Source organism: Spermophilus citellus (assembly GCF_964194105.1).
Source record: "Spermophilus citellus genome assembly, chromosome: 9".
Taxonomy (NCBI): domain Eukaryota; kingdom Metazoa; phylum Chordata; class Mammalia; order Rodentia; family Sciuridae; genus Spermophilus; species Spermophilus citellus.
In genome coordinates, this window is record NC_138191.1 from 130,424,911 (window position 1) to 130,452,141 (window position 27,231).

Consider the following 27,231-nt stretch of genomic DNA (forward strand, 5'->3'; position numbering starts at 1 on the left):
TGAGACCCTGTCTCAGAATAAAAAAGAAAAGATAAAAAGGGCAGAGATGTAGCTTGATGACAGAGAACTCCTGAGTTCAATCCTTTGTACAGGGGGAAAGGAAGGAAGGGAAGAAAGGAGGGAGAGAGGGAGGGAAAGAAGAAAAAAAGGGAGGGGGGAGGAAAAGTAAGGAGAAAAAGGAGGAAAAAAGAAAGGAATAGAGGGTAGGGGAGGAGAAAGGAAGGAAGGAAGGGGAAGAAAGAAATTGCCTCTGGCAGGATACGGACCAAGACCAGGGAAGATTGGTTAGGGGTGAAAATTCATCAGGATGCAAGATTGGTTTAACCTTTGGAATAAACCTGGAATGCAAATCTCCTTTCATATTTGAATAACAATTTCATTGATTAACCATATTAATGGAATAAAGCAAAAAAAAAAAAAGAAATAAGAATCATCTCAATTGACAAAGGGAGAAATATTTGTCTGCCAGGTAAGATGGTGCATTCCTGTTAACCCCAGCTACAGGAGACTGAGGCAGGAGGACCACAGGTTCAAAATCAGCCTCAGCCACTTAGTGAGACCCTGTCTCGAAATAAAACATAAAAAGGGCTGGACATGGCTCAGTGGTTAAGTGCCCCTGGATTAAATCCCAAGTACCCACCCACCACGCAAAACATATATGGGAGATTCAGAGAGAGAGAAGGGAAGGCTAAGAAGGTCCCCTAGGCAGGAATGAATCAGTTGCTGGGGTTGGGGTGGAGAGCGAGAAAGGTTTTTCTTTCTTTTCATTTTCTTCCTTGTTTTCAATGGAAAATTGTTTATAAATTGACAAAAATGATCTATGAGAGAAGATGAAACAAGATTCAAGAGAGATGGAGCTAAAAACAGGGAGAAGACATTGAGAAGCCAAGAGGTACCCATGCTTGGTACAGGATGAAGGGCAAGGCCAGGGAAGGTGTCTGCATTACTGGACCTTTTACAGGGAGAATGTGGTTGTGCATTACGTGGGGAAAGAACATACGAAAACCGAGTGAAGGTTGCCCACATGGACCCATTAGGATTGCTGGACTTTCACACACACACACACACACACATGCACACACACACACACACACACACACACACACACACTCACACATGCACTCACGTTGTGACCATAGCCTCAGGTTCCATGCTCAGCTCCAAGGGAGATGGAGACACAGCCCCTGCCCTTCAAGGGGCAGCTCCATCTGTCAGGTGAGATTGTCCAGTAAACAGCTGGAAAACATCCTTAGCCCATGATCTAGCCTGGAGCTCCAGGTATTCACCACATGAGTGAAGCTGCCCCAGGGGTCGGATGCGGACCCCAGCTGCTCTGTTCAGTGGCACAAGATGTCCTGCAGTTGGGGAATGGAGACACACACAGTGGTCCACACAGCTGTGAAAAGGTGCAGGGGACCTGAAGTGCAGTCACCAGGGAGGGAAGCCAACCGAGGGCGGTGTACTGTAGACATTCCTGAAGACACAAAACCAGGGGCATAGGATAAAGCCCAGTGGTTGCCAGGTTTGGGTGGGAGGGAGGCCTGAACAGCTGGAGCACTCAGGGGCTGTAAGCTGTGAATTATTCTGCGTGACACTATAATGGTGGATACCATGTCGTTGGGCATTTCTAACCCCAGAAGTGTAGACTCTAGAACCGGAGTCAACGATGGACTTTGCATAACACTGATGTGTCACAGTAGAGGTATAATGCCAGATTCGTGGGACCCCAATAGACCTCCCGGATCTGAATCTGATACAATCACACAAGTCTTTATTGCAAGCTCGAGCCTGGACTCACAACCATTTCCATGAAGCTGTCCCATGAGTGACTCCTAGTCCTTTGTTCAGTGAAATTTTATAGGTTTTGGGGGATACTCTGTGTCACAATATCACACAGCAAATCACCACACACCACAGGAGAATCAAACAACTCTTAACATTGATTAGCACATTCACTGGTGGGAAAAAGTTGGGTAGTGGAGTTTGGTTAGTTCAAGAGGGGGATTCCTTTGAACCGATTGGTTTAATCCATGAGGGGTGTATGTGCTAAACTACATGGTTTCCCAACATGTTATCAACCACCAAGCCTACTTGGGGGTCATCTGGCATTCCAGGTATTTTCTCTTTCTCATTCTGATTAGTGGTTGCTAGGGGGTTGCTATGGGTCCTCACCTAGCCTGAGTCAGGGACACCTGGTGCTGCATATCTCTCCTGTTATTTGCAGACAAACAACTCAGCAGGGTGGGTATGTGCCTAGGAGTGCTCAGTGGGTTTTTCCAAGGACAAGGGTCATGCCCCCTCCCTCTGGACAGGACTTGAGGTAGAAGCTGTTTTCAAAAATGGAGTCACATCAGTTTCTCAGAGGCATGAATTGTAGTATTTGTACCACTCTGGTGTGAGATGCTGGTCCTGGGGGAGGCTGGGTAGGCAGAGGGCCTTGGGAAGCGTGGAGCTTCTGCTCAGTTTTGCTGTGGTTTTAAAACTACTCTAAAACAAAACAAACAAACAAACAAAATCCAGTCTATGTTAAAAAAACATAAGGGTAGGCTTCCAGGTCTAATGTGGTTTCTCCTTCTGTTTACCAGGGAGTCCTTGCTTCCCTGAATGCTGAAGTATAACTCCAGAGAGGCACTTTGAGCCAAGGGGAGGGGGGACAGAGGAAGGTGATGAGCCCAGCCTAATTCCATTTTAAGATTGGGAGCCATCTTGTCACAAAGACATGAAAAGGTCATTTCTGTTTTACTATAAATTACTGAGATTTCTAAACTTACTTGGAATGCCTGCCCGTGCCTGGAACTCACCCATGCCTGGCTTTTCCTGACCAGATAACAACCTCTCTGAAACCTTAGTGGGGCCTCATAAATTCTGGCTTGGGATCTGAATTTACTCCCTAACTTGAAATGTTGAGCCATGTAGATCATTAACCTACTACCTACCTTTGTATTATGCTTGTCAAAATCTTTAAATGTGTAAGTTTCAAGACCCCCCATTTTGCAGCTTTTTGTGCTATAAAACCTTGCTCCTAGAGAGTTGGGGGACTGTCCTCTAACCTATGGGTTTCAGGAGAGAGTTCAGGCCGGCCAGAATACAAGCTTGCTTTAATTTGATTTAAAATTGGAGTTGGGGTCTTCTTTGCATCGTGGTTTAACAGAAGGCTTTATTAAAGGACAGCAGAAATGACTTCCCCCCAGAGAAAGAAGGGGTACCGCAGTCTGGCTGGGCACAATTCAGGAGCCACTTGTCAAAAGAAACGAACTTTATTTTTAGAACCACACATGCCAAACAAAACAGCTCCTCAGGAAAAACCCTCAGAGCCCAACTGCCACCACCGGCTTCCCACAAGCCTCTCACCCACACAAGCCTCACCACCTCCCACAATCCTCCTGCTCTTGAGGCTGATTGGCTGGGTCATGTGGGCGGAGCCAAAAAAGTCCTTCAGTGAGCAGCTCCATGGTCTGAAAGGGCAGGGAAACAGCCCAATGAGCATCACCGCAGAGGAGCCAATCAGCTAGATGTTGCTGGGGCCACTGTGAGCCAATCATCAGCCAGCAGCTCGAAGTTTGCTGGGGCTTCTTCGGCAGTGGCTCTCAACATCTCCCCCTCTCTGGGACCAAAAAGGTGGAATCCATGGAAGGGGGGTCTCCCCTTTTTTATAGCTAAGATCTTCTTTTAGTCCTCCCACACCCCTGTCCTTTGTTTCCCTCCATCCTGCAGTGGTGGGGGATGCAGGAGGGAAGGCCAAAAGGTGGGAAATAGGTGGAAGCATGGGCCAGGGAGGAGCAAGGGGAGGAGTGATATGGGCAGGAAGGGCCAGGGGTGGTTTGATTAGTGCCTCCCTGTTTGCTGGGAGCTACTTGCTGAACAGTTCTCTGGGATGCGTCCCAGGCCTTGGAGACATTAACATTCAATAACCCAAGTCTTGTTCAGGTTTCCCAAACTCAGATGGGACACCCTCTTCTTCCATTCCCACTATGGTCTCCATTTTCTTTATGGAACTTGATATTTGACCCGATTTACCTAACTACACTAATTACCTGTCCTTAAAATCTGTCTTCCTTTCCTCCTCCTCCTTCCTCTACTTCCCCTTCCTCCTTCCTCTTCCTCTTCTTTCTTTTCTTCTGGTAATAGGAATTGAACCCTGGGGCACTTTAATCTGAGCCACATCCCCAGTCCCCTCCTTTTGAGAATTGAAACTGGGGCCATTTTACCTTTGAACCACATCCCCAGCCCACCATCTCTGCCCTGTTTTTGTAGTTTGTTTTAAACTTAAGACAGATTCTCACTAAGTTGTTCAGGGCCTTGCCATACTGGGGAGGTTGACTTTGAACTTGCAATCCTCCTGCCTCAGCCCCCGGAGGTGCTAGGATGACAGGCATGAGCCACCATGCCCAGCTAACATTTAACTATACTGAATGCTTATTTAAAGAAACAAATCTCACTCATTTAAGTCTAAAATTAATTTTTTAAGTCTTGTTTGTTTTGGGAGAGCAAATCAAAATAGACATTTATTTTAAATACCCTATTGTAGGGGCTGGGGATGTGGCTCAAGCGGTAGCGCGCTCGCCTGGCATGCGTGTGGCCCAGGTTCAATCCTCAGTACCACATACAAACAAAGATGTTGTGTCCGCCGAAAATATTTATTTGAAAAATAAATATTAAAAAATTCTCTCTCTCTCTCTGTTAAAAAAAATGGAAAAAAAATCCTATTGTAGTATTTGAAAGGACTTCTTATGGTTTGGATCTAGAAATCTTCCCCTAAAAGCTCACGTTTTGAAAAAAAAAAAAAACAAAAACGTGATCCCCAGTGCAGCAAGGTCAGAGGTGGGGCTTAGGTAGTGAGGCTGTAACCCCTCAGTGTTTAATCTACTGGAGGAGCTAACAATTTGAGTGCGTTACTGAGCTGTAACTGTAAGGGGGGTGGCGTCCCTGGAGCAGGTAGGTCACTAGGCGGCTGGCCCCTGGGTGTTGTGTCTTGTTGCTGACCTCTTTTTTTTTTTTTTTAGAGTTTATGCCTGATATTTAATAAGACATTTTTTGTACACATACTGTACATTACAAGAATAGATATAATTTTTTTCTGTTTCTTTTTATTTTTTATTTATTTATTTATTTTTAATTTAATTTTTTTATTGGTTGTTCACAACATTACAAAGCTCTTGACATATCATATTTCATACATTAGATTGAAGTGGGTTATGAACTCCTCTGACCTCTTTCTTGCTTCCTCTGCTTTCTGGTTTCCAGGAGCTGAGCAGCTCTGCTCCACCAGGCCCTTGGGCCATGTTGTTCTGCCTCACTCAGGGGCCAGAACAGTGGAGCTCTCCACTGTGAGGCTGAGGCTCTCCAGCTGGGAGCCAAAAGAAATCTTCTGCCTTGTTTTTTTTTTTTCCTGGTACTGAAAATTGAACCCAAGGGTTCGTCTACCATTGAGCTACTCCAAAGTTCATTTTAATTTTATTTTTTAAATTTTGAGACAGGATTTCACTAAGGTTTCAAGCTGGCTTGGAACTTGTGATCCTCCTGCCTCAACCTCCTGGGTTCACAGATGGGCACTTTCATGCCCATTTCAATTTTTTTTTTTTTTTTTTTGTGGTGGAGATCCAGAGATTCAACTCAGAGGCACTCAGCCACTGAGTCACATCCACAGCCCTATTTTTTATTTTAGAGACAGGTTCTCACTGAGTTGCTTAGTGCCTTACTTATACTGAGGCTGGCTTTGAATTAGCGATCCTCCTGTCTTAGCCTCCTGAACCGCTTGGATTACACTCATGTGCTACCCTGCCCAGCTCTCTGTTTTAAGTTCTTTATGTCAGGCATTTTAGTTACAATAACAAAAACCTAACCCAGTACTAAACTTTCCTTACAGTTTTGAAATCAATTAATATGCACATTATATAAAAAATCACAGCACAAATATTTATACTCAAACATCATTTTACAGTACTAGGTTTTGAAATATACCACTCAAAATAGTCAATGGTAGTTATGCTTATAAAAACTCATGCCACGACTTCTGAGCTACCAGCAGGTGGCATGTGAAATCTACTACTTGGAAAACTTTATCTTGAGATCACTGCAGGTAAACAGCCTTGTGCTCCCCAAATCCACACTCTTCTGGATGCTGAACGCTAATTTTCCTTAAAACTTTATTTTTTAATTCCTTTTTGGTACTGGGGACTGAACCCAAGGAAGGTTAATCACTGAGCCACATCCCTACCCTCTGTGTTTTTATTTTGAGACAAGGTCTTGCTAAATTGCTTAGGGCCTCACTGAGTTGCTGAGGCTGGACCTGAACTTTGACTCCTCCTGCCTCAGCTTCCTGAGCTGCCAGGATTACAGTCATGTGTCACCATGCCAGTCCATTTATTCATCTTTCATTCATTTTTGTGGTCCAAGGGAATGAACCCAGAGGCTCTGTACTACTGATCTATATCCCCAGCCCTTTAATTTTTACATTTAAACAAATTTTGGTACTAGGGATGAAACCCAGGGGTGCTCTACCACTGAGCCACATCCCTAGCCCTCAATTTTTTTTGATTTTCAGACAGGTTCTCACTAAGTTGCTGAGGGCCTGGCTAACTTGCTGAGGCTGTGAATGCAGCTCAGGGGTAGTGTGTTTACCTAGCGGGCAGGAAGGCCAAGTTCTATTCCCACCCCAGGAAGCGGGGAATCCTTCACCTCAGTCTTTTCCCAGCTACCCTGAAGCCAGGGTTCTGTGTCCTCTGAATTTGCAGCCACATGCTACGTTTCATCTCTATGTTCCCAGAGGAAAGCTTTTCCTATGCACTCAACTGGGAAGGCACACAGTAGTGGCATAGCTGCTTCCTGACAGGGATCTGGGCCATGAAACATCCAGTTGCACCAGGTTAAAGTGCACCTGTGTACCAAGTAAGCACAAGAGGAGGCACAGATCCAGATGTTCAGGGGAGTCCTAATGTCCCTCAGTATCCCCATCAGCTTAGCATGAAGCGGGCCAAACCACCAATGTGGAGAGTAGCACACTGATTGGTCTCCAGAGGGGCGGGGCACACGCTCTAGGCTTAACTGGCTCTGCCTGGCACAGTGCAGCAAGTGGTTCTCCAGGACTAACCTGGGGAGGCACCATAGAAGCTGAACATGGTGAACTGGGAGCAGCGGCTCAGGGAAGGCAGGTGGCATGGAACTGTGAGTCCATGACCTCACAGTCTGCAATTCCAGGGTCTGCAGTGTAGCTACGACCTTTCTGTAGCAGAACTTGGAGGGGCACAGGACTTCAACTGGACATTTTTTGGAGGAAGGGGGACTGGGAATTGAACCCAGGGGTGCTCTAACACAGACCTACATCCCCAGTCCACTTCCTTTTGTATTTCGAGACAGGGTCTTGCCAAGTTGCTGAAGCTGTTTTGGAACTTCTGATCCTCCTGCCTCAGACTCCTGAGCCACTAGGAGTAGAAGTGTTCACCACCACATCTGGGTTTAAATTTTGATGCCATCAAGATTCAGCTGTCTGATACCCAGGCCCAGGGACAGATGCTTCAATTCTGATTCCAAGTACAGCGAGTTAGTAACTGAGAGCATCTGGTGGGAAGGGTTGCCTAAGGAGACACCAGGCAGTTAATTCTGAGGAGCAATGTCAAGGTGGGAGAAGGCAAACTGGCCCAAGCCCAAGGTCACCCTGACCCCTGATGATGGTCAACACCCAAGATTCTGCCTGTTGCAGAATCTGCTCATTCACATCACACATTTCAGGGTAAGCCTTACACCAGGTAGGTCCACCATCTGCAAGGCCTCCACCCCTGCTCCTCACCCTCAAGTTTGAATCACCACCTGAGGCTCAGAGCAGCCTTCCCCAGGGGGGCATTGGAGGTGGCTCTCTGCTCCCTGCTGGAGAGCACAGAACTTCCCTGTTACAAGGTGCAGGTGGGGGCTTCCCTCCTTCAGTGCCCTCCCCTCTACCCTCTTCTCCCCACCTTCGCTGGACAGGCCTCCCAGGGAAGGAACCCCACACCCACTCACTAGCTCCTCTCCCCACCACCTGGCTTCCCAGCAGAGTTCTGCTTCCCAGACCACAGACCCCTGTTTAGCCCTCTGCTTCTGTGTGGGTGGTGATGAGTCCATCCTTCAGGACTAAACAGGGGACCAGACCCTGAGGTCCCTCGGTCTCTCTCCAGCATCTCCTTCTCTGATATCACCAGTGCCCGGGTGTAGCGAGTGCAATTTATTTGTTCACTGATGGTGCTGGGGATGGAACCCAGGGGTGCACTTCCACTGAGTCACTTCCCAGCCCTTTTTATTTTTTGAGGCAGGGTCTCCCTAAATGGTTGCAGCTGGCCTTGAACTTATGATCCTCTTGCCTCAGCATCCTGAGCTGCTGGGCTTTTAGTTCTGTGCCATTGTGTCCAGCAGCTCAGGCAACTGACCCTACCTCAAAATAAAATTGTTAAAAGGACTGAGGTTGTATTTCAGTGCTAGAGAGCCTCTGGGTTCCATCCCAAGTACTGAAAAAAAACTTTTAGAGAGAAATTATAAAAGCTGGGTTACAATATCATAGAGGATTTGAATCTTAGAGATGGAAGAGAAACCTCTTAATTATCTCAGTTCTGGGTTTAGGGAGACCTGGGATGTCTTTTCTTCTTCAGGTAAGAGGGAAATTTCCTGCTTAATCAGAGCATAACCTAAGTAATAGACTTTTTCTTTATTTCTTTGTGGTTTTTTTTTGGGGGGGTGTACTGGGATTTCACTCAGGGGTACTGGACCACTGAGCCACAACCCCAGCCTTATTTTGTATTTTATTTAGAGACAGGGTCTCACTGAGTTGCTTAGTGCCTCAATTTTTGCTGAGACTGGCTTTGAACCTGCAATCCCTCTGCCTCAGCCTCAGGAGCTGCTGGGATTACAGGCATGTGCCACTGCTCCAGGCATGATGGATTTCTTCTGCAGAGAACTCAAGTTTATCCAAGGAGGTCTTATAGCTCTCATTTGTCACCTACTCTTAAAGGGGAAGAAAAACTATTTTAGAATCCTGTGCGGTAGGAGACCATAAAACAAATCATTTGCAAATTGAGTGAGAGGCATTTCTAGGACATTGTATGGATGAGAGGTCTTGGCGTAATGCCTGAGAGGGGTGATGTGGGGTTTCAGGGCACACTTGTAGATTCCCAGTCTGGGTTTATTGCTGATTTTTCAGAAGGCAACAGTGTTGGCTCTGCTTATCACCTGGGTACCAGAACAGCAGAGTGGAGGTGTCTGCTGCGAACCATTTGGAGTCTGCAGGCCCATTAGATGACAGGTGCTGGGGTTTGGAATTGCAGGAAATCTTGCATTTATAATTTTATCTATTGCACCTAACTCTTGGGTACATGTCCAAACTCCCTTTAGGTTTTTTGACTGATGGGTTGTTAAATTGTACAAGGATTTATAAGTTGTATTCCATGACGTTCTCAATAGTAGTAGGGCACCCTTGGGTTCAATCCCCAACACACACACACAGACACACACACACACACACACACACACAAACACACACACAAAGACTCAGACTATTTTTACCTGAACCTCAGCCCTTGTGGATAAAGCTGTGGCCCACTATGACCTGAATAACTCAGATGGAAGTCTCCTACTATCCTCAGATAAACTCCTTTGGAGAGCAGGTTAGTGTTCTCAGTTCCGTGGGCAACCACAGGCGCATTACCCCATCCAACAGCCACATGCATCGGAAGGAATGGCACCCAGAGAGAAGTAAAGAATGGAGGGTATACTCAGAATGGCCCTGCACTGTTGTGATGCCATGAGGTCCTCGGCTCCAGTGTCACTGATCAGCACTGGTCAGCCACTGGGTTAGCTTTCTGACCTTTAAGCTGAAAACCGTGGAGGACAGCAGAGGCTCTGCTGCAAGTTCCCCAAGTGGCTCATTTGCAAGTCGCTCATTTGCAACCATCCATGCAGGGGTCATGCCCTGTGTACCTCTCAGCACAAATGTACTTCCAGAAATTCAGATTCCTGTTTCTGACTCCTAAGACACATGTCCCCATCGGTTCCAAGTCTCCCGACGGGAAGCAAGCCTCTGTGACCCAGGCCTCCTGCATCAGCTTTTCTGTACCCACTCATGTTAAGCAGTGCCCTGGCATCCTGTTTCTAGTTCCCCTTGGAGAGACACTCGTGTCTTATCTTTATTTTCAAGTGCACAGGAGAACATTTCTCATATATGCATCCCACTAGGCAGGCAGCCAACAGTGACACGGACTGGAGGGCAGGTTATAGATAAACCAGTTGCCACATCTATGGCAGGGTTTAGTATAGAAAAGGACGTTCTTTGGCTCTCTCACATCCCTCAGTATCTCCATCAGCTCATCGATGAGTTGGAAAAGTCTCCCTGGGTGGATGGCACCCTGGGCATCATAGCTCTCCAGAGGGGCAGGGTACTTCTCTAGGCTCAACCGGGTCAGCCTAGAAGTGTGAAGCAGCAGGTTGCTGAGGATGGACATGGAGATGTCATTCCCATTGAAGCTCAAGACCCTGAGCTGGGAGCAGCAGCTCAGGACAGGTAGGATGGCCTGGAGCTGGGAGTTGGTGATCCCACAGTCCTGCAAGTTTAGGGTCTCAAGGGTGGCTGCAGCATTCTCTAGCAGAATTACGAGGGGCTCAGGACTGAAACTCGTCAATTTGCTGCCCCACAGCGTCAGGTGTATTAGCTGGTCAAGGTTTGGAGACTCCGACAGATCATTCCAGTCTGGATCTGAGAGCAGGCAGTCGGTTATTGAGAGGGTCTCCAGGGGGGTCTTCAGGAGCCTAAGCAAAGATCAAGCAGTTAGTTCTGAGAAGTGAGGTCAAGGTGGGAGAAGACAAATTGGCCCAAGCCCAAGGTCACCCAGACCTTCTGATGATGGTCTCCACCCAGGACTCTGCCTGTTGCAGAATCTGCTTGTTCCCGTCACCCTATTTCATGCTGAGCCTTTCACCCCCACTTGTGTGACCAGGTGGGTCCTTCATCTATAAGGCACCCCTCCTGGCTGCCAAGCAGAAAGCCACAGCTGTGGCAGAGGGAGTCAGGGTGAGACATTCACAAATAACAAACCCAGGCAAGATGGAGCTGCATAAACTGGGGTTGCCCTCCTGCGGGGCTCACACCTGTACCCTCCACCCCTGCTCCTCACCCTCCAGTCCAGAATCACCACCCAGAGCTCAGAGCAGCCTTCCCCAGGGGGGCATTGGCGGCAGCTCCCCTGCTCCCCACTGGAGAGCACAGAGCTTCTCTGTTGAAAGGTGCAGGTGTGGGGGCTTCCCTCCTCCAGTGCCCTCCCCTCCACCATGCTTCTCCCCACCTTTGCTGGACAGGCCTCCCAGGGAAGGAACCTCACACCCACTCACTAGCTCCTCTCCCCCCACCGGGCTCCCCAGCAGAGTTCTGCTCCCCAGACCACGGACCCCTGTTTAGGACTCTGCTTCTGTGTGGGGGTTTAGGTGAGACCTGGCTTCAGGACAGAGTGAAACAAACACTTCATTGACTTTCTAACATCTCCATCAATGTTAAGTCACCATGGCTGGCACACAGCAGGTGCCCGCTGAAGTTTCATGTGACAACGAGTTTGCTCTGATGTCCTAGGACAGATCCCTCTGCTTCCTCACCTGAGCACCTGGCACAGACGGCCTTCTAGGAGGAAGACACCATCCAGGTACAGCCTCCGGAGGCTGTCCATCTTGGCAAACTGTGAGGTAATGTCATCCATCAACTGATCTCTCTCCTCCTGGGAAGCATAGGCAGACACATAGACGTGGGAGAAGAAGAGCTTCCTCAGGTTGGTCATCTGGCCCCAATAGGTGGCAAAAGTAGCCAAGGTGGACAGTCTCCAGAAACACTGCACGTCCAACTGCTGGATAAAGTCCAGATCCAACCTCTCCAAGATCTTCTCGATGGTACGAACAGGCAAAGGGCACATCTGCAGCTTCTCGCAGCACAGCTGTATCAGACCCTTCCTCTCATCCACCCAGCGAAAGAGGAAGGAGAGGAATGCATTCAGGGGTCTTTGCTGAAAGCGCAGGTTTACTAACACCTTCAAGGGCAGAGTGGGCCCTGTGTCTGGAGAGGCCTTCACTGTTTGCCTCTCCTTCATGACTCCTGGTGAGCAGGCATCGACCACGGCTCCAGACCACGTCCTCCAGAAGTTCCCATGAACCTTCCGCAAATCCAGCACCTGCAGTTTCCACCTCCTGCGGGGACCACAGCAGAGTCTCAGCCCTGAGGCTCCTTCCTTCCCCTCTCAGCTGCTGCTCCCTGCTCCACCTCTTCCTTCTGTCTGGCTTTTCTCCACCCACTTCCCTCCAATCCAGCCTGGTGCCCCCACCTGTACCAGCTGAAGGAGGGGCAGGCACAACCTCCTTCAGGGGTCAGCACAGCTGCCACAAGCACCTCCACATCTGGAAGCCCCTCCCAGGCGGGGCTCAGCATGGCCAAGGCCTCTCCACCCCTCCTTGCTGGTAGCACAGGAAGCCTGCTGGGCACACTTCAGCACCTACTCTCCCTGCCCACAGCCATCACCTCCCTGAACCCCCAGGCGCTGCCTTCCAGGGTCCCTCTCACCTGGGGCGATCCTGCTGGGCAGCCAGCATGTCCAGCCCCTCCAGTGCTGCTCAGATCCTCCCCAGCTGTGGCTTCTTCATCAGGGCCCCCAAGGGCAGGCGGGTGAAGGGCCAGGCCTGCACCATTTTCTTCACAACCTCAGTGTGTCCCCCGCTGAAGGCCTCCATGAAGAGTGGTGGGAAGAGCTCTATGGGCAGGTCCTCCAGAGCTAGGATGGCCCTGGACTTGTCCTTCAGGAGGCTGCGCCCTGCCAGCTCCTGGAGTGTGGGTGGGGTCCGCTGCTCATTCTTTGGAGTCTGCATGGAAGGATCCTGGGGGATGCCCCACCCAAACACATCATTCACAGCCAAGCTCCATAGCTCTACCTTATACCCACCCGAGGAAACCACTCAGCCAAGTGGATGCTTTGGCAATCAGTTGATCCAATTTCACTCTTTGGCTGCCAAACCTGGCCTGGTGGTTCAGGCCTATAACCCCATGGCTTGGGAAACTGAGGCAGGAGGATCACAAATTCCAGGCCAGCCTAGAACTTAGTGAGACCACGTATCAAAATGAAAAATAAAATAGGGTTGGGGATGTAGCTCAGTAGTAGAGTGCCCCTGAGTTCAATTCCTAGCTTCAGTAAATAAATAACTAAAGTGGGTGTCATTGGTTTTCATTTTTAAAAAGAGCAATTTTTAAATTAATTTACTTACTTATACTTTTCTTTTCTTTCTTTTTTTTTTTTTTTTTTTTTTTTTGGTGATACTAGGGTTTGAAGCAACGGGTAGCTTACCACTGAGCTACACCCTTACCCCTTTTGTTTTTTTTTTTGTTTTTTTGTATTTATTAACTTTTTGGCACAGGATTAAACTCAGGGTGCTTTACCTCTGAGCTATATCCCCAGCCCTGTTTGTTTTTGATACCAAAGATTGAACTCTGGGTACTTAACCACTGAACCACATCCTCAGCTCTTTTTATTTTTTATATTGAGGCTGCTTAGGGCCTTGCTAATTTGCTGTGGCTGGCTTTGAACACTAATCCTCCTGCTTCCTCAACCTCCTAAATTGCTGGGATTATAAGCATGTGCCACCAAGCACAGCAAAAAGTATAATTTTAAGGATGCACAATATAAATATTTTTATTATCAGAAAATAGAATTCCAGGGGGCTGGGGATGTGGCTCAAGCTGTAGCGCGCTCACCTGGCATGCGTGCGGCCCGGGTTCGATCCTCAGCACCACATACCAACAAAGATGTTGTGTCCGCCGAGAACTAAAAAATAAATATTAAAAAAAAAATTCTCTCTCTCTCCTCTCTCTCTCCTCTCTCACTCTCTCTTTAAAAAAAAAAAAAATAGAATTCCAGGGCTGGGGATATGGCTGAAGCAGTAGTGCACTCACCTGGAATGGGTGAGGCACTGGGTTCGATCCTCAACACAGCATAAAAATAAAAAATAAATATATTGTGTCTACCTAAACCTAAAAAAATAAATATTATATACAAATAAATAAATAAATCTTCCTTAAATAAAAGAAAATAGAATTCTAATCAATTAGATTGTAACAGGTTTGCAATCTAATTAAGTAGTTTTAAAGTAGGTGGGGCTGGAGCTCAGTGGAAGAGCAGTTGCCTAGGACGTGTGAAGCACTGGGTTTGATCCTCAGCAGCACAACAAAATTAATAAATGGTGGGCTGGGGTTTAGGTCAGTTGGTATATGCTTGCCTCATATGCACAAGGCCCTGGTTTCAATCACCAGCACTTCCAACTAAATAGATAGATAAAAGAATGCAGTCCATGTAAACTTATGTATTTATTTTTTTTAAATGGGGGACATGCGTGCACAAGCCTATAATCCCAGGGGCTGCGGAGATTGAGACAGGAGGATCATGCATGCAAAGCCAGCCTCAGCAAGAGCGGTGCTAAGCAATTTAGTGAGATCCTGTCTCTAAATAAAATATGAAATAGGGCTGGGGTGTGGCTCAGTGGTTGAGTGTCCCTGAGTTCAATCCCTGGAACCAAAAAAAAAAAAAGAAAGAAAGAAAGAAAGAAAGAAATAATGAAAATTGAAAGAGACATAAACTAAAGTGGAAATCTTAATGTTCAGGATAAACGAAAAACTACACTGAGAGGCAAACCCTAAGTCCTAAATTGGTTCATGAGAAAAAACAGAAAATTGTTTCTGAATCCGCACAGGTGAGGAGGTGACTTGGTGGGGCTCAGGGCGGTGTGGGACTTACGGGATCTTTCCAGGTGTGCGGGGTGCTCAAAGCCTCAGCATGTGGTGATGGTTCTCCTTGGGCTCCAGGACTCTTGTGTTTCTCCTCTGGCTCCGCAGAAGCCTTTATGGACCTCCCAGACCACGCCCCCACCTCCACCTTTTGACTAGTATCCAATCAGAAAGCAGTATCTAATCACATTCCCCAATCTCCACCCACGTAATCCTGATCGGATTTTCTTTCTCCAGATTAATTGATTGAATCCCATGTTTTTGCAGGAGGGCAGAATCAGGGAGAGTGAGGGCCAGGGCTGCCTCCATCCATGCACTCCACACGGTGGACTGAATTTTACCCATATGTGACTCTCCTGCATGGAAGACACAAAAGCACTGAATCCCTACAGTAAGAAAAAACAAAACCCCCCAAATATCATTGTGATATCTTTGCCATATCCAAAATATTTTTTTAAAAAAATAATTTCTAAATATTCCATAGTAAAAACAGCTTTTTGAAGATACTAGCGTTATGCACGAAGAAAACAGATGGAAACCAGGTGTCCAACAGTCACATAGGTGTGACATTACCTTGCAGTAGATCAGGGCCACTCAGGAGGAAGAATGGACACCAAGGGTGAAATCAGTCTTCTAGACTTGGGGCAAGACTTGTCCTGTTTGTCTGTTTGAACCGGGGATTGAACCCGTTGGTGCTCTACCACTGAGCCACATCCTAGCGCTTCTCCTTTTTTTTTTTTTTTTTTTCGATTTTAAGACAGGGTCTCACAAAATTGCTTAGGTCCTCACTAAGTTTCTGAGGCTGGCCTCAAACTTCCCATCCTCTTGCCTCAGTCTCCAGAGTCACTGGGATCACAGGCATGGGCCTCCATCCCCCACCAGATGGAAAAATTGAAATCCAGAGAGGGTGGAAACTGTGGGCAACTTGGAATGTTGGACAGAAAGACACAGGTTTGGATACCAGGTGTCCCTGTCTTCAGGACAGCCACCACCTGAGAGCCTTCCCTCAGAATCAGGGACCCCCCAGGGCACATCTCCCAGGTAAACTTGGCCCCAGGCAGTTTCCAGGGCCCTTTGGGCTGTGAGAAGAACACAGAGGAAAATATGAGGAGTCTGAAAAACATAATTCAGGAATTGAGGACAGAGAGACAGAAAGAGAGGGAGTGCTTGGATGATGAGCCATGTGAGGGGAGGACTTACAGGGAAGATGTAGAAGGAATGGTTTCATTGGCGGCAGTTACAGAATTGCATTTCTGCTTTGTTGTTCTGTCTTTGTGTTAGTCAGCTTTTTCACGCTGTCACTACCACACCCAACCCCAACAACTACAGAGGAGGAAAAGTTTATTTGGGGACTCATGGTTTCTGAGGTCTCAATCCAGAGACTGCAGTGCATTGCTTGTGGCCTCACCTCCAAGGTGAGGCTGAACATCATGGTGGAAGAGTGTGGCAGAGGGAAGTGGCTCACATCATTAGAAAGCAGAGAGAGAGAGAGAGAGAGAGAGAGAGAGAGAGAGAGAGAGAGATGGCCACTTGCCAGATATAAAATATACACCCATATTCACACCCCCAATGATCAGCTTCCTCCAGCCACACTCTACCCATTCCCACTTATCACTAATCCCATCAGGGATTGATTCACTGAGTAGGTGAAGGTTCTAAACCAATCATTTCTCCTCAAAAACATTGTCACATGTGAGCTATTGAGAGACACATCATCTAAACCATTAAAATCGTTTTGGGTCTCTTGTTGGAAAATATCCCTGCTCACATCACATAATCATATGTTAGTTGGATATTTACAATTGGCTGAGGTTATATTTGGTTTCTGTTTCACATAATGACTTACCACAAATAACCCACATTTAATCTCCTATGTGTGCACTGAAGTAGGGCTAAGGCTATTTTAGGGACCTCATTGATTTTTAGGCTCCACAACAATTGGAATCTAGTCTCTCAACTGAATTCTAAATTTCTCTGCCATTTGTCTGCGTGTAGCCAGCTGAAAGGGTGACTTCATGCCACAGCCCTGCCTTCTCTTACAACCCTTGACTTGGTGCAGGAGGCAGGTAGATGTTACTGTCAACCTAAGTCACAACAGACAGTGGCTCTCCAAAGGACAAGGGTAGTCAGATATAATAGGTCAGGAATGCAGGACACCCAAAGAACGATGAGTCAGAGCCCCATCCAGGAGGCAAAGGGAGACAGGGTGTCAAAGGCAGCTTTGAATCAATTATCACTGGCTGCACAGATTCAGTACCAAGGGTGGCCTCAGTTCAAGGACAACAGGCAGCGAGTGGCCAGGTGTCCTCCTACATCACCTGAGGGTACAGGTTGGGGTAGTTTTATGCACAGCTGAGGTTGTGGCTGTCTGGTTTGTGATAGTTGTTGCACGAGGCAGTGCTGCCCACTGACCTTCTCCTCGAAGCACCCTCGCTCCCCCTCATCAGGTTATGACACATGTTACTCCCTGTTGATTTGGGCACCATTTATGTTTCCCTCTTGTGATGAAGATCTTTTCTCCTGAAGCATCTTGAATCATCCATTCTTTGGTTAGGGTTTGATTCTATCTCAGTGCCAGGATGAACTTGTCCTGGTTGGTTCAGTTCCCACTGGGGGAATTATTGGATGACTAGGAATCAACATAGAGACACATTGAGCCACATTTGAGCAACAGGTGGGTTTTGAGGGAGTGGCTCTCGGGCTCCCTCTACCTGGAAGTCACTGTTAAAATCAACTTTGTCTGTTCAATAGGCATTGGCTCTCTCATCTCCAGGTCCAGGCCTCTGATTTTCTGTTGGGAGCTGGACTTTTGCAGAAAGTTTATAGTTTAGGTGTTCATTTATAAAAAATATTTAGGTGGTGATTTTATTTAGTTTTAATTTTCTCTAGCAGTGGGGATTAAACCTAGGGAGGGTTTAACACTCAGCTACATCCACAGCCCATTTACTTATTTTTTTATTGAGACAGGTTCTCACTAAATTTCTCAGAAATTCTGGAGTCCTGAGGAACATCCCAATGTTAGCTCAAGGTCAAGTGACAATGTAGAATTTGATCCTAGAGAAGTTAGTCAACAACCTCAAAAGGTTTAAAGCACTTAATGAAAGTAAGGGCCTAGATCATTATGAAAGATAAGTCATTTAGCAAGAGTAATGAAAGATTTTGAAAGGTAATATAGAAAGTTGTGTCATAGAAAACAACAATTCAAATTTTAACAGAGGTGACTCAGTTTTTGTTTTTCCAAGTAATCAGAGACCTTGTTAAAACCAACCTGAAGCTAGGAAGGATGAGACAGGAAGACTGAGAGTTCAAAGCCAGCCTCAGCAAGGTGAGGCACTAAGCAATTCAGTGAGACCCTGTCTCTAAATAAAATCCAAAGTAGGGTTGGGGACTTGGCTCAGTGGTCAAGTGCCCCTGAGTTCATTTCCTAGGATCAATCAATCAATATATAATAAAAGGTTATTCCCCGCAGCTCTAGGACTGAACATTGAACCAGGTGCACTCTCCCACTAAGACACCCGCCCAGTCCATTTTGTTTTGTTTTAAAATAGCCTTGCCAAATTGCCAAGTCTGGCATGAATCTTGCCATCCTCCTGCCTCAGCCTTCTGAGAAGGTGGAATTACATGCATGGCTCATCTCCTCTGGCCTAAAATGTACTTATTAGAGTGCAGCTATTTGGCAGTTGTTCATCCGGAACATTCCACATGAAAGCTATCACCATTTTGAATTATCTTTGGTATCATTTGTTCACCAATTTCCAAATGTGCTTAAGAATGAACCATAATAATCTCAGTTGGAGTGCAGAAGAAAGGCTCTCCTGGCATTCCTTGGAGTTTGCAGGTCCCATTCTGTGTTTTACTAATCTCTTGGGAGCCAAGAGAAAATCTGATGATCTTGTTTGGAAAGTCAGGGGTTTGGAAGCAGTGTGTGTGTGTGTGTGTGTGTGTGTGTGTGTGTGTGTGTGTGAGTTTATGTGGTTTTGGCAGAGTCCTCCTGAAAGTTCCTTTGATCAAAATATCAAACTTAAGGACCTTCTCTTGCATGGTCTCCTGCCTCCACTTTTGTCAGGTTTGGTACAAATAAATTCATTTTGTTTCTGCAGAGTTTCACAGTAGCATCCTCAGCAGGGACACTGTGGTCATGGAATATCCTCAGCCATTACACGGTCACCGTTGGCTCCCTAGACTTGTCTAAACCTGATGGCAATCATTTGTCAGGCATGTGGCTGCTGGATCGTGTGTGTGTGTGTGTGTGTGTGTGTGTGTGTGTGTGTGTATAGTACTGAGGCAGCTTAGCAAGACTGTATCTCAACAATACTTGGAGCAACCAAGAGATATTTATTGCAGCAGTGCAACAGAGGAGAAAAGAGAGAAAGAAAAGAAAAAGAGAGCAATGGAGAGCAAAAGCAAGAGAAGAAAGAGAGAGCAAGAGCAAGAGAGAGGGATCTGGCAGGAAGGAATTTTTAGAGCCCAAATCTAATGGAGTCTCTGGGTCTGCAAGCTGCCTTGTTGGCACAAGGGGGGTTGAGTGTTCAGCCTTGAGCAGGGGTGTAAAGTGTTCAGCCTTGAGCAGGGGCTTTTGGGCATTTGGGCTTGAAGCAAACAGATGATAAAGAACAAGACAGAAGGGTTGGAGTGGCCAGGTCACCCTGCATCTAACTTTGCTAGGCATGCCCTGCAGACAGCTTACTCAGCCTGTCCTGAACCTAACATGTTTAAAACCCTTTAAAGCCAGGAAGGCAAGCATGGCGACTATAACAGAAATAATTGCCAATGGCCTAGGGAAAGGTATGCTGATCCTGCTTGCTTGCTTGCTTATTTATTTTTAGTATTGGAGATTGAACCCAAGGGAGCTATACCACTGGTTGCTGAAAGCGCAGTCTCCCTGATGCCAACCCTATAAGGAGTACACAGTTTTCAGAAAAAAGAAAAAGAATGTTTGTTAAATTGCTAGCAAAAGAGGAAAAGAGGGAACTCCTTTTCTAAATGCTGTGTTTCTGCCCATCAGCAGGAACGGGTTTTTTAAAAGAGCAGTTTCAGAGAAAATGACATTAGAAAGGAGAAACCAGGAAGGAGAAGATCATGGAGGAGAGGTAATGGAGAAGATCTGGGGGAGAAAAATGTAAGTTTCAAAGCTACAAGAGATATGTAAAAGAGCATCAACTGAGCCCCTATTACACACTGAACCAACTCCTAACCTTCTCTTTTTTGGAGAAACTGGGGATTGAACACAAGGCTATTTGACCACTGAGCCATGTCCCAGTTCTCTTTTGTTTTTTATCTTGAGACAGGGTCTCACTAACTTGCGTAGGTTATGCTTGAACTTACAATCCTCCTGCCTCAGCTCCTGAGTTGGTGGAATTACAGGTGTGTGCCACTGTGTCCACTACAATCTATTTAAAAAAAAAACAAAAAACACCTGTGCTCTCACAGGATACGAGGGCAGAGAGGACTGTTTTAAATGGGGGTTAGCAACACGATATGGGATGCCCGCAAAGTGGCCCACCAAACAAGTGGTCAGAATGACCCAATAGAGTCCAGTCCATTTTGCAGAGAATTGAGAGGAGGTGGTGGGCTTTTGGGAGTGGGAAACGTACCAGGTCACCAGGAGACAGAGTGGGAGAAAGAGAAGAGGCAGAATTGGCTTTGGCAGAACAACATCCCTGTGTTGCCAAAGAAGGATCCTAGTGTATGCAAGAAGGGGCCAGAAAAGATGAGGAGCAAGGGGTAGTGGAGAATCAGAGGGTGGTGAGCTGAGCAGGGAGGTGGGCTGTCCATATAGAAGCTCAAAGGGGAGGTGTCGAATGGCTTCTTTGGGAGGGCCTGTGACAGAGGAAGAGCCAAAGAAGGAGTTTAGTTCAGTCTAAAAGTATTTCAAGGGGCAGTAGACAGTGAGAGGGGCTCCCTTTGCCAAGGTGAAGGCTCTGATGAGGGCCACAAGTTCAGCCTGATGATATTGGGAATGGAGGCTCTTCCACAACTGAGGCTAGAGAGACTATTGCCTACCCTGCCTGATTACTTTCCTCCTGAAGGAAGAAGGAGCCATCTGGGAACCAAGACTCTGAGAACTTTCGAAGGAGAAGGGATGGGAAGGTCTAGAATCTTGGTGCTGGGCCAAGATCTAAGTTAACTTTTGTGTCTCAAGAGGAGACTTGTCACTGCCATCTCTAGGGGATAGACTTGTGAGGAGGAGGGAGGAGAAGGGTAGAGTCACTTCCCAATGGGAGCCGGTGTGTGGATAAAGAAGGAGAGCCCTAGGTGAATGGAAAAAGTGTGTGGTCATTGTCCTGGGCCCTCAGACCAGAGTCCAAACCAGCTCAAATCCTCAGAGGGGAGAGAAAGTCTGTTAGGATCAAGTCTGCTCTGCAAAGAGAGGGACAGCATCAGCAAGGAGGGAGAGCAAGTGTTGAGATTGGGCAGAAAATGGAGGAGGTTTTGACAGATGTGAATGGGCTCGTGGTGTGAGGTGGTAGAAGGACTGGAAACGTCCACCTCAGAAGCGGCTCATGGGAGGGACTGGCCAACAGAGTAGGGGATGGTCCTAAGGTGAGGGTGAGGGTCAGGGGAGCAGCAGGTGAGTCTGCACAGAAGCATCTATGAGGGGAGAAGGAGAGCATAGTCCCCAACTTTGTGAGGATGTCCCTTCCCATAAGGGGAACAGGACACTGTGAATTGACCAAAAAGGAATGAGTAAAAATTAGAGAGCCACAAGCACAAACAAGGCTAGGTGTCTGAAAGGGTTGGTAGTTGGCCCCCAGAACACCCTGAGGACTGAATATGTAGCCCTGGTGTCTAGGAGGAAGGAGACGAGCCTACCTGACATACGCAGTGTTACCCTGAGTTTCCATGGAGTGATGGTGTTGGTTGGGTGATGGGGACCTGGATCTTTTCAGTCCTCTGCAGCCAGTCCTAAGAGTTGGAAAGGGGAACCCAAAGGGCCAGGTGGCTGGGGTCCCCCATGTACTCAGGGGATGTGAACAGCCCAGTGTCCCTCTTGATGACATTTAGGACAAAAATCCAGAAATTAAGAGGCTTGGGACATGTATGAGCCCAGTGACACATCTGAGCACATTTAATACAGGGTCTGAGTGGTCCTGACAATCCTTAATGCTAGGCACTCCAATAGACATAATCAATTCATAGAAAACAATTCTAGATTAATTTTAAACATTGCAAACACACTTAATCATAAGAGGCTAATGACAGAATTCCCTCTGCATGCTTATTCTTCTCAAGCCTCCTTGCTGAGCCAATCCCCCCCCAAACACCCTTTATCTTGTAGGGGAACCAAAGAGTGCTTCTCCCTCCCTGTTCTCACGGGTAGGTTTTAGGAGTCTCTGCTATGTCCAACTTTCTCTTTTCTTTTTAGGACTTATAAAGTTCTTGGTTAGCACCTGAATGGATATCGTAAATGACATCTGCCATTTTAAGGAAAACATTTCACTTTCCTGACCAAGGGTGTTTCTGAGAAAGGCTCACCAGCATTCAAATTAAACAATGCATTTCATTGTGTTTATATGGGCTCTGTTCTCCTCACAGTTACATAATTTTCTTCAAATTAAAACATCCCCCTGGAGTCACATCAATATTGGATTTACTTATTCATTTGTTTGTTCACATACATTTGTGGTTCTGGGGATGGAACCCAGGCCCTTCCACATGCTAGGCAAGTGCTCTACCACTGAGCTATGTCCCCAGGCACTACATTATTTTTTATGAAGTTCATTCATTTCTGTAGAAAAGCATGGGTTCTGGGTCCCTAGATTGTACAGGTGAAATTGGCCAGTGTTCCTGAAGGGGATCTAGACTCTTTTGATGCAGATGCACAAAGGAATGTGCACCTTTCAGTAGCACTCCAGAGAGTAGAACCCAGTCCCCTTCTGACCCGGCCACCCTTCCACATCCGGTCCTGTTTGTCATGACATCCTACAGCTGTGGGCTGTCTCACAGCACAAATGAACCTAGAGTCAAAAGATGAGGAATACAAAGAGCAGTCTGGGTGCTTTTTCCCTAGGGCTGTGTGGGGACACATGCAGCTCTCAGTCCTTATACAATCCAAGAAGTCTGGACACACCAGAATATCTTCAAGTCCATTTTTGTTCATGAAAACCCTTAAAAAAACCAGTGCTGACACATCTCATATTGCAGATCGTCCTTGCCTTTATTTGATCCTAGAATCCAGCAGCAGAGCAGAATGAATGCTGTTCACAACTCCCCACCCCACCCACCACACATGCAAGTTAGATATAGAGCCAGAGGAAAGGAAGTGTCATAAAGAGGGGTGAGGCACACAGATCCTTGTGTGGGGGACAGATGGGCTGGCTGTGTAGGACCTGGACTCTGCTACCTGTTCCAAGAGTGAGCTGCAGTCTGCTTACACATCCAACTGGGTTCTAGTTCACTGTGTATGGAGAAGCCTTCAGGCCCAAATTAGAACACGTACACAGGCAGCTTTAGGATAACTCAAAAGAAGATTGGCTGGACCTCCTTCTCCTCCTTGGATGGGAAGCTAAGGCTAACGTCACTGCATAATCCCACCAGGCTGAGTCCTCAGCAGGAGTCATCATTTAGGGGATCTTGATCTAGGACCAGGCAGCACAAGCTGGGCCACCCATTTGCCCACAGCCAACTCATCCTTCCCCATCCTCTGATCATCTGCTGATTGAAAGCCTTGTGTCCCTGGGTAGGGAGAGATGGGAAGTGTTAGAAGATCTGTCAGTTATGAGCTACCTTCTCCCCCACCAGAAGGTGGTAATTTATTAAGTTTAGTTTAGACACATTTGCAAGTGTGATCTACCTATATAATTCTACTGTTTTGATGAAAGCTAATTTGGATGGTTTCATTGGCCATGATTACATTATTTCAGGAAAGACTTAGTAGCAGGATGACAGGCAAGGTTTTGTGAGGCCCTGAGACCCTATTTTATTTGCATTGCATCCAAAGACCAAGTCGCCAAGGTTCTAGGTCTATGTGGAGATTCACAAGGATAAATGATCCTTGAGTGTCTGGGTGGCACTGAGGCCACCTAAGAAGGGAAGATGTCAGAGGACTAATCTTGAGATCCCATTCATTTCAGACAATTTATTTATAGAATATCCATGAAACAAAATAGTTTCTTCATGTGTGCACGAAGCCTAAATCCCATTCTAAAAATCCAGGCCCCTTGTGATGACTCTATACAGACATATGGCTCTATACAGAAGGTCCAATCTTCAGGGGCTTCCTTCCAACGTAGCCCCCAGCATCTGACTCCTTTCCCCATCCACACTTCAGGCAGTGTCTGAAATGCTGGGCTCTGAGTCTCCTTCATGATCCCTCTACATCCTGGTTATACAACCAATTGCGTAGAGGGCAGCTTTTTATACACACCCAACTAGGCACCTGTTGAACAGAAACAGTGATTGAGGCCCTGGTTGTAGAGGAACATGCTGCCACATTGAGGACATGGGACAGTACAGAACACAAGGACCTGTGGCTGCCTAAAGTCCTTCAATAGTGCTGTGAGCTCAGCACAGAGTTGGGAACATCTCTCTTGGTGGATGGCACCCTGGGCATCATAGCTCTCCAGAGGGACAGGGTATAGCTCTATGCTCAACTGGCTCAGTGTGGCAGTGTGACACAGCAGGTCCTTGAGGACCAACATGGAGATGCGATTATGGAAAAGGCACAGGGTCCTGAGCTGGGAGCAGCGGCTCAGGGCAGGCAGGATGGCTTGGAGCTGGGATTCCGCGATCTCACAGGCTTCCATGTCCAATCTGTTCAGGGTGGAGGCAACAGTCTCCAGCAGAATTTTGAGGGGCTCTGGACTGAAATTGGTCACTTTGATGTATCTCAGATCCAGGCGTCTGAGCTGGCTGGTGTTTGGGCAGCGGGAGAGATAATTCCAGTCGGAATCAGAGAGCGGGCAGTTGGTTATCGAGAGGGTCTCCAGGGGGGTCTTCAGGTGCCTAAGGAGGAACCAGGCAGTTAGTTCTGAGGGAGAAGATGAATTGGCCCAAAGCTAAGGTCACTGTGACCATCTGAACATGGTTGACATTTTGTAGAATCTGCTCATTCAGGTCACTCCATTTCAACCTGAAACTTTCACTACTACTTGTGTGACCAGGTGGGTCCTCCATCTCTATGAATGTCACCCTCAATGACAAGCAGAAAGCCACATATCTAGCCCCAGGAAGTCAGGAAGAGTCATGTGCCAAAGGCAAACCCAGGAAAGATGTGTCAAAACACACTGGGGTTAACCCCTGCAGGGCTCACTCCCTGCCCCTCAGCAAGGTCTCACTCCCTGCTCTTCACTCACAACCCCTGAGTCATCACCTGGAGCTCAGACCTGCCTTCCCCAGGAGGGCATTAGAAGTGGGCTCCTCTGCTCCCAGAGGGAGGACACAGAGATTCCTTGTTGAACAGGTACAGGTGTGGGGGCGTCCCTCCCTCAAAGTCCTCACCTCTACCCTGCTTTGTACCCCTGTCACTGGACAGGGCTCCCAGGAAAGGAACCTCACACCCACCTCACTAGCTCCTGTCCTCATCAGCTGGCTTCCCAGCATGATGTCACTTCCAGACCATGAACCCTGGTTTAGCCCTTTGCTCTAACACAGGTTAGGAGATGGAGCTTCAGGATACAACAGGAAGAGATGATGGGTTATTTACCTTCCAGTGCCTTGTTCACCATGAGAGTGTCAGTGGCTGGCACACATATTTACTGATAGTGGTCTGCAGAGGAAGCTCATCCCCCTTACTCACCCCAGCACCTGCTCCAGGTGGCCCTCGAGGAGGACAGCATCCACACACAACATCTGCAGGCAGTCCATCCTGAGGAACTGCGAGGTGAGCTGGGAGAGCAGCAGCTCCTGCTTCTTTGGGGAGGTGTGGGCAGGCACACGGACCTGGGAGACAAGCAGCTTCCTCAGGTTCCTCATCTGGCCCAAGAAAGGAGCACAAGCAGCCAAGATGGAGGGTGCCCAGGTGCAGTGCACTTGCACCTTCTGGACAGAGTCCAGCTGCAGCAGTCTCAGGACCTTCCTGATGTGGCCGGAAGGTTTTCCAAAGATCTTCAGCTTATTGCAACACAGGTGTACCATGTCCCTTCTCTGTGTGACCCATAGGAACAAGAGAGTCAGGAATTCATCCAGGGGTCTTTCTGTGAGGCACAAGTCTATGAATATCTTCAAGGGCTGCTTAGCTGCCATTGCTGGACCAAGTTCCAATATTCGATTCTTCTTCATGTCCTCTGGTGAGCAGGCATCGATCACGGCTCCAGACCACGTCCTCCAGAAGTTAAGTGGAAGCATCCGCAAATCCAGCACCTGCAGTTTCCACCTCCTGCAGGGAACACAGCAGAGTCTCAGCCCTGAGGCCCCTTCCTTCCCCTCTCAGCTGCTGCTCCCTGCTCCACCTCTTCCTTCTGTCTCACTTTTCTCCACCCACTTCCCTCCAATCTAGCCTGATTGCCCCCCATTTATAGTCTGAGTCAGGGACTGGTACAGCCTCATTCAGGGGTCAGCACAGCTGCCACAAGCACCTCCATATCTGGCAGCGTTTCCCAGATGGGGCTCAGAATGGCTAAGGCCTCTCCACCCTCCTTGCTGGCAGCACAGGAAGCCTGTGGAGCACACTTCAGCACCAACTCTCCCAGCCTATACCCATCCCTTCCCTGGCACTGAGGGTGCTCCAATACAGGCCACCTGGGTCCCCCTCACCTGGGGCGATCCTGCTGGGCAAGCAGCATGTCCAGCCCATCCAGTGCCACTTGGAGCATCTCAGGCTGTGGCTGCCTCATCAGGGCCCCCAGGGGCAGGCAGGTGAAGGGCCAGGCCTGCACCATTTTCTTCAGGACCTCAGTGTGACCCCTGCTGAAGGCCTCCACAAAGAGTGGTGGGAAGAGCTCTATGGGCAGGTCTTCCAGATCCAGGATGGCCCTGGACTTGTCACTCAGCAGACTGCGCCCTGCCAGCTCCAGCAGTGTGGGTGGGGACTGGATGCTCATCCTGGGGAGTCTGAAAGAAGAAGGATCCTGAAAAATGGTCCAGGGAAAAGGCCACTATCCCATCCATTGCCAGCCACTGGGAACGGGGTACTGGGGAGTCTAAAACTCACCCCAACCTTAATGGGCGAAAGCTTTGCTTATTATTTTGACCTTATAAAATGGGAATTGGAGTGCCATGTGACTTAATGCAGTAGGCTCCTCTGTTTCAACAACTACAGAGGCTCAGAAAGGATTTGCCCTCACCTGGGTGATGTTATTTTTAACTTCAAAAAATTTAATGGGCAATTATAAAGCATGTGCCCATATTATAAAACACTTGGAAATTACAACAGAGTCTCATGGATATCTGTTACACATGTGAGATTCTGCCACCTTAGTTGGGAGGTCAAAGAACAAACAGAAGAACAGAGTCTGTGAAGTGTTGCATGAGATAGTTTGAAGCTTTTGGTTTATTTGTTTAAACAAATTATAAAATTACAAAACTAC

The 27,231-nt window shown here is 47.5% G+C and overlaps 2 protein-coding genes across 2 annotated transcripts; both read right to left on the minus strand.

Moving 5' to 3' along the window:
• Window positions 1–3,541: 3,541 nt before the first annotated feature.
• Window positions 3,542–12,424, minus strand: LOC308655594 (PRAME family member 12-like; the record flags this gene model as incomplete). Its single annotated transcript, XM_081305646.1, has 4 exons — window positions 3,542–3,604; window positions 10,305–10,767; window positions 11,605–12,186; window positions 12,321–12,424. 4 exons carry the CDS (start codon window positions 12,422–12,424, stop codon window positions 3,542–3,544), a joined length of 1,212 nt encoding a protein of 403 aa, XP_081161772.1.
• A 182-nt stretch (window positions 12,425–12,606) lies between these two features.
• Window positions 12,607–26,745, minus strand: LOC308655596 (PRAME family member 20-like; the record flags this gene model as incomplete). The annotated part of the gene is made up of 4 exons (XM_081305648.1): window positions 12,607–12,867; window positions 24,232–24,709; window positions 25,503–26,081; window positions 26,459–26,745. 4 exons carry the CDS (start codon window positions 26,743–26,745, stop codon window positions 12,607–12,609), a joined length of 1,605 nt encoding a protein of 534 aa, XP_081161774.1.
• Window positions 26,746–27,231: the final 486 nt, after the last annotated feature.